Source organism: Atractosteus spatula, chromosome 9, assembly GCF_055471065.1.
Source record: "Atractosteus spatula isolate fAtrSpa1 chromosome 9, fAtrSpa1.hap1, whole genome shotgun sequence".
Lineage (NCBI taxonomy): Eukaryota > Metazoa > Chordata > Actinopteri > Semionotiformes > Lepisosteidae > Atractosteus > Atractosteus spatula.
The window spans coordinates 42,220,975-42,227,949 of NC_142714.1; the positions used below are offsets into that span (position 1 = coordinate 42,220,975).

At 43.0% G+C, this 6,975-nt stretch overlaps 1 protein-coding gene across 1 annotated transcript; it reads right to left on the reverse strand.

The window, feature by feature from the left end:
• Nucleotides 1-278: 278 nt before the first annotated feature.
• rps4x (ribosomal protein S4 X-linked) lies at nucleotides 279-6,243 on the reverse strand. Its single transcript, XM_088925149.1, has 7 exons — nucleotides 6,186-6,243; nucleotides 5,367-5,444; nucleotides 4,753-4,933; nucleotides 3,776-3,873; nucleotides 3,109-3,280; nucleotides 1,369-1,526; nucleotides 279-455 (listed from the first exon to the last, which is right to left on the reverse strand). Exons 1-7 carry the CDS (start codon nucleotides 6,186-6,188, stop codon nucleotides 357-359), a joined length of 789 nt encoding a protein of 262 aa, XP_088781275.1. The 5' UTR covers nucleotides 6,189-6,243; the 3' UTR covers nucleotides 279-356.
• Nucleotides 6,244-6,975: the final 732 nt, after the last annotated feature.

Consider the following 6,975-nt stretch of genomic DNA (forward strand, 5'->3'; position numbering starts at 1 on the left):
ATTTGAACATTTAGAAACATGTAGCTATTATAGACAGATAAATCACTTAAACTTCAGTATTTTATTCCCAAAGAATTAAATAATGTGAGCATTCTACAATGGAAACTACATTACCGATGAAGTGGAGAGACTTTACTAGAGGAATGAATTGGTAAATCAGGTTGTGCAAAACCAGGAAAAAGTACCGATGCACAACTGAATACACAAGTCATCTCCTCAGTAAGACCATAGAAAGCAAAGTCTTATTGATATACATCAGTAACACTCAAAAAATGGTGTTTTTGTAAATAACATTTTATTCAAATTTCATGAATCTCTGCTGTTTGTACAGGGATGCCCAGTCAACGTTGGCACAGTTACTGTCCCTGCTTGGCTGCCAGCCTCTTGTCCCTCTCTTCAGCAATGGTGAGGCGGATACCCTTTCCGCGGGGCAGAGACACCCACGGCTTGTTACCCTGAAACACAACAAGACAGGACAGTCTTACAGCATGCGCTACAGGAATATCATTCTAGTGCTCAGTGCAAGGCATCATTCACTTGGTCAAGAGGCTTCAGAAAGAGTACCAAAGAGCTCCACTGCTCTTAGAAGTGATTCTTGAAAAATCAAGTTCTAACCACCTCTCTATTAAAAAAAAGACTAATAGTGTGATAACTAATTGATGGTGAAAAACATTGCCAAGGTTTACTTTTAAAGTCATAATTAAGATGATTTTCTAATGTTCATTAACCTAATGCAATCATTAGAAATCAGCTGTAGTTTTTATACGATAAAAACTATTTGCCAGCAGCTTTGGCAAATACCTGAAATTCCAAACACAGCTATTAACAAATGATTTCAATACAGGGATCAAACTGGAGAACTCTTGCTCCAAACGTGAAGACAAGAGCAGAGTGTACGCCAATTGAAGTAGTATTTAACAAGAATTAAGACTCTGTTCCCTCACACTTCCCCAAGTCCAAGCAGGGGACTGAAACGTGCCATTACACTCAGATTTACCACTGCACAAAAACTTGCTTTAAGTACAGGTCTGTGCCTGGATGATTTTTGCAACTTTGCAGCCCAATGCAGATGACCTGTAGCAGATACAAATTACAAGACTAGAGAGACAGATGGCAGTGATTACCACTCCAGTAATCAGGTCTGTTCCATTTAAGCAACTGAATCAAAATAGATCAGAGACTGTCCAGAGTTCCCTCTCGTCTCTCAAAGAGAAATCTATTTTCACACTAAAGAACTGATTAATGTATATAGTTTTTGGCAGCTATTCTTAACTTTTAAGCTCCCTTAAAGCCCCCCACCAGACTATCAATTTAAGTTCACAATTCTATATGTACACCCCTATTGGGTAGCTCTGCAGCAAGCCTCACCTTGCCAATCACAAAAATGTTGGACAGCCTGGTGGCAAAGCTGTTTCCAGTGCTGTCCTTGACATGGACCACATCAAAAGACCCAGGGTGCCTCTCCCTGTTGGTGATCACACCAATTCGGCCCAAATTAGCACCCCCAGTCACCATGCACAGGTTACCTGCAGGGAAAAGCACACAGTTAGTGACAGGCTTTGTTCATCACCTGTGAAAAACCAAGTTCTGGTCACAGGAGATGCTCCTGAGCCTTCCACCTTTGATAACCCTTCTCAAACTGAATCGAGCACTGTCCAACCCCACATCGTGTCTAAAAAACCATCAAAGGCTTTTCAAATGTAGTCAGGGTGCTGTCCATTCTTATACTCAACATACATAAACTGAAACCTTAACATGCCTGTTTAGTTACAAGTGCCAAAAAAAAGAGATCACTTTATTAGCTATATACGATTTCTTGCATTAGAAATTTGCCTTTTCACATACCCCAGCTTGCTCTCCATGAGATACAGTGGCACACAGACGGGGAGAGAGAAGCTTGGGGTTAGAGCTCAGGGTCAGCCATTTATATGGCAGCCCTGGAGCAGCTGGGGTTAAGCGCCTTTCTCAGGGGCCCAATGGAGTAGGATTCCTCTGCCAGCTGCGGGATTTGAACCGGCAACCTTCCATCCACAGGCGCAGATCCTTAGCCACAGTGCCACTGCTCCGCCTCAATGACCAAAATGACCAAGCGGCTGTAACAGATCCTATTTTTGAAGTGCTACCAGGCCAGTAAAGTGGCACAACTGATATTCAACTTGAGCTCCAGACTCTTATAATACCACAAGTCATAACACAGCATGTCAAATAACTGAAGCAAAGCTTTCGACAAAAGAATATTACATCTTAACAGAAACGCACTAATCGTGTTTCTACTGCAGAGGATTTCAATATTTCAAACAGTTAAGTTCAAGAAATAAAACACAAACTCAAAAACAGTAAGACAAGTCATCTGAGTATGTAAATACTGTAACCTTTAGTATATCTGATTCAATTTAAAAAAATCAGGAACCATTATACACATTCCAAGGTGAAAGGTACATGTACAATTTAAAATGATTCTCCAAATTGCACCAGATATTCCTTAAGAGAGTCGAGGTTGCCAAATCACTAAACTGATTTCATTGGCAAAATAACTCCATATACATGTAATAACCCACATTAGGTTTAATGACTTGCATAAAGCCCACATTCAGGGTGTTCTTAGATATAAAAAATATAACCTTTCAAACATATGCAAAGGCTCTGAAACACCTTTCCTAATGAATCTTTAAACACAAAGTTTTTTGCATTCTATGAGATGACGTGCTCTTTTCTACCCTCAACTCTCGCAATGGAAGAATAGCATTACCATCTAGTTTCAAGAGATATGTGAGTTTCTCCACCCATCAAGACTGATGTTGGGAACATTTCACTCCTGGAGTGGCCGTAACGTAACAATTTAACTCGTGGGATTAAATCCCATTGAACGTCAACATTTAACAGCAAAAACATCCAAAAGAATTAAAGGAATCCAAAAGAAACACAGCTTTCTGAAAGCATTTTGTTCCCATCTGAGATGCTTCAGGAAAGATCCCAGCTGTGTGGACACTGGACCCATAAGCTGTATTAATTAGCAGATATCAAGAATGGGTCAGAAACAGCAGGAGGCAAGATGCCTGAGCCCCAGTACGGGCCTGGGCTCGACCCTGCTCCCCTTTCCCCAATTACCTGTGTCGAACTTGATGAACTCTGTGATCTTGCCCGTCTCCAGGTCAATCCTGACGGTGTCGTTCACCTTGATGAGGGGGTCAGGGTACCGGATGGTGCGGGCATCGTGGGTCACCAAGTGGGGAATGCCCTTGGTGCCGATAATGATCTTCTTCACTTTGCACAGCTTGTACTGAGAGGCAGAACGTTTCCACATTAGGGTTTCAACATGAAAGGCAAAGATGAGCACAAGGATACAACTGCAATTGTTGAACACAGCTGCGAAAAACCACAATCGCTCTTCAGAAACAAGTTTTTTTTGGCAAATTTTGTTCTCCGACCTATGAAAAGCATGAACAGCTGGTTAAGAAGCCTTTCGGTATTTCAGAGGAAAGATGAAGCTTGATCAGCTATTTAAGACCTTTTCATCACACCAAAATCGATAACTTTATCAGCATGTTAATTGACTATATTACACAGTCTGCATGGCCAAACGAGCATGCATCTGTCCATGGTGCAAAAATTCACTTGCTACTATCAACACACACGGTTCAGAAGCACCGTGAAGCACAGTATATAATGAACATTCTATTGTGAGACTTTTACCTATCGACACAACATCAAGTTTAAAGAAATATAAAGATAAGCGCACCCGTCCTGCTCCAGGTGGCACTGACCCAAAACTCACCTTGGCTTCCTCAGCTGTGATGCGGTGAACAGTGAAGCGGCCCTTGACATCGTAGATCAGACGGAAATGCTCTCCGGTCTTCTCGATGCTGATGACATCTGAAGCCAAACACAACGGGTTCAGCAAACAGCAAGCCCAGGCCTCAAGAGTTTCATGACATTACACAGCCTCGGAAAGCACTTCAATCGCTGGATACCACAACACAAACAGCAACTCCCAGCGCATCCTTATTAATATGGACCATCACTGCTGACAGGATTACAAAGTGAAGCAGTGTCATACAGTCACTCAATTTTACTAAGACACGGGCGGTACCTGTTTAAACAAGCACGAACACCAGTATCGCAACAATTGCTCCTAATAAAATAATGCAGTTCAACAAATCTCTTTGTAAACAAGGGTTTAAAATCCTTGAGACTACAAAAAACAAAACTACAGAAGGCTTAATACAAAAAATATAAATACTGCAGATTACTGATGCATATTTCATCATTAGTAGGTATCAAACTTCATCTAACCCCTGTGCCAGATGTTCATAGTGCATTAAAACAGTTTCCTGTGACACACTAATTTGAAATTACAATCTTTTGCAGTTTGATGTTAAATGTTTTCCCCTGAATTTTTCTAATAAGAATACCAACAATCTCAGTTAATGAAATCCACTCTCAAACAATCAAGGGTTCTTCTACGAGCGAGCTGTGCTAGTGTGCATGAAGAGAGGAAGGGTAAGAGCTGCATCAAAGTTCCCCTGCAGTGATTTTCAAGTTTAAGATGTTGTACTAAAGAGCTGAATATACTGAAGCCAATGCCCTGGTAAATGGGAAATCCATACAAGCACAAATAACTTAATTTAAAAAAAGGCTTCAATGATCTGAAGTTTAAAAACATCAGGAACATCAAAATCTGCTTCCATGAACACTTGAGACATGACGAAAAAGCACAGCAGCCTGGTCCTGGGCCGCGCCCGGCACACTCACCCATGAAGCCGGTGGGGTAGGTGATGTCCGTGCGCACCTTGCCGTCGATCTTGATGAACCTCTGCATGCAGATCTTCTTCACCTCGTCTCCGGTCAGGGCGTACTTCAGCCGGTTCCTCAGGAAGATGATGAGGGGGAGGCACTCCCTCAGTTTGTGGGGGCCGGTTGAGGGGCGAGGAGCCTGCGGAACACACAGCCGACCGAGGACTCAGCAAGACGCTTCTCCACATAGACACACGCTGACGGACAAGTTCCAAACCCTCTAGTGAAAACCCTCGTGTTTCAAGACGCCTCCTGAACCCAGCTGTGATGCACAAGTGCCAATTTAACCAAAGAGTGGTGTGCACTACAGAACATTTTAATATGCATTTATTTTAGGTTGAGTGTTGTTTCTGCAGTTTTTGTAAAACAAATGGTAATGTTATGCTGAAGACACATTTCTACCCTTCTTAATGGACTATTAAGCTTTGTTTTACAGTAGGCTGAGCAGTAATTTCTACTCTGGCTTGAATGTCACTTTCTTCAGTATTTCAGACACCTGAGATCCACAGGTCACTATAACACCCCCATCCACTCCTGCGGCACTAACACGGGAGCATCCTGTGGTCACTTACAAACACTCCCGTGAGCTTGTCCAGCATCCAGTGCTTAGGAGCTGCGACGCGCTTCAAATGTTTCTTCGGTCCTCGGGCCTGAAAAAAATAAAGAAAAAACACTTAACATTTTTAAAGTTACAACCGGAGTAGCCAGGGCGACACGACAGGAAAGACCCGACTTTGCCCAGAAACCACATCAATTGCTTTTCTAGAACACAATGAAGCAGTAGGTTTCCCATGTGTGTAGTCCACCCTGTGGGTTAACAGACTCTAAATGAGATCTTATCCTCATTAAAAACCTGTCTAGAGCCACATAGCAAAAGCTGAAATCGCTACCGGCCGGAAACCTAGCAATTTCATAACTCGTAACAAACCGTATCTCGATCGAATAATTCATGCAGTTATGGATCCAGAATTTGCTCCCTGCTCATTTTCTGGCCACGACTCGAATCCGCTGTAGGCCAGCTTCTCACACACACTGATCTTCTACCCTATGGCACCACGCGATTACATTATTTTTTGACATTCGTGCAAAATACCAAACGACAAACCCAACCAAACCGAAAACCAGAGCTGTGTCGTACTCTGCCTTTACTACTGCCCTACTGTACTCACGACAAACCGCCATACGAGGTAACACTGTGGCGTCCGCCGGCATCTTTCTTTTCAAGGCTTTTTTCCAATTCATCCAGAGCGTCAAATTTTAAAATACCGGGCGATCGCATAACTACAAACACTAAAGTCGTGATTGTTGCACTTCGGTTAAGGGTATTGAACAGAAAAAACAAGATGTTTATGGGTTAAGTGTTAGGAGACCAAGAGCAAAACTGTCCTCACCATGGCGGTGTCTGCAGGGAAAAGGACCTCCTACTTCCAGGCCGACACGGATAACGAGGAAGGGACGGGTGCCGAAGAGGACCATACCACGCCTGGCCCGCAACAGGACACACCGCCGCCTAGCGGGGATGACTGCGTGTTCGTATACAAAACTAGCTCTGCTCATCCTTCCTGTTCAGTGTTAGGTTAAACTACATTTAAAAAGTCCATTACAGTTACAGTTTACTTAGGGACGGAATTACATTTTTCCTTGTGATTATTTCTTGTCGTTCTTAATTAAAAATATCTGCAGCGAGAGTGTGTTTGCTCTGATACTTCTCATTACAGTTCAATGTAACGTATTAGTTTATCATCAGTACACATTTCCTTTGGGAGAAGTACTTGCACATTTAAACCCAAACTGCAAAATGAATTACTCTTAAGCGCTGAATTACGTATTACTGCCTTGTGTGCTTCTAATAACTGTTCTACGTCCTGGTCCTGCTGTCCAGCCACTGGACGGGAGAGAAGACCTCATCCAGCTGCTTCATCCTCCTCTCCCTCCTGGAGGGTGCAATCTGGCAATGGTGTATGGCACCATATTCACCACCAGCAAAACTGAAACAGCAGGTACTGACCGTGATATCGAATATCTGATCAAGGACTGATCAATTCCCTGGTCGTTCCCAGGAAGCTGCAGCTTGACATCAGTGGGGAAATCCATGGCACACCACAGCTCCAGCGACACCTTGTGGCCACTTATGATCTGTGCTCCACTTGGTCTGCCATTCCTATGGGCTCTGACACTTCA

Coding starts and splice junctions, on each gene's coding strand:
- rps4x (XM_088925149.1), bottom strand. Junction 1,527..3,108: donor GTTCATCAAGTTCGACACAG/GTAATTGGGGAA, acceptor TTTTCCCTGCAG/GTAACCTGTGCATGGTGACT. Junction 456..1,368: donor ACATTTTTGTGATTGGCAAG/GTGAGGCTTGCT, acceptor GTTGTGTTTCAG/GGTAACAAGCCGTGGGTGTC.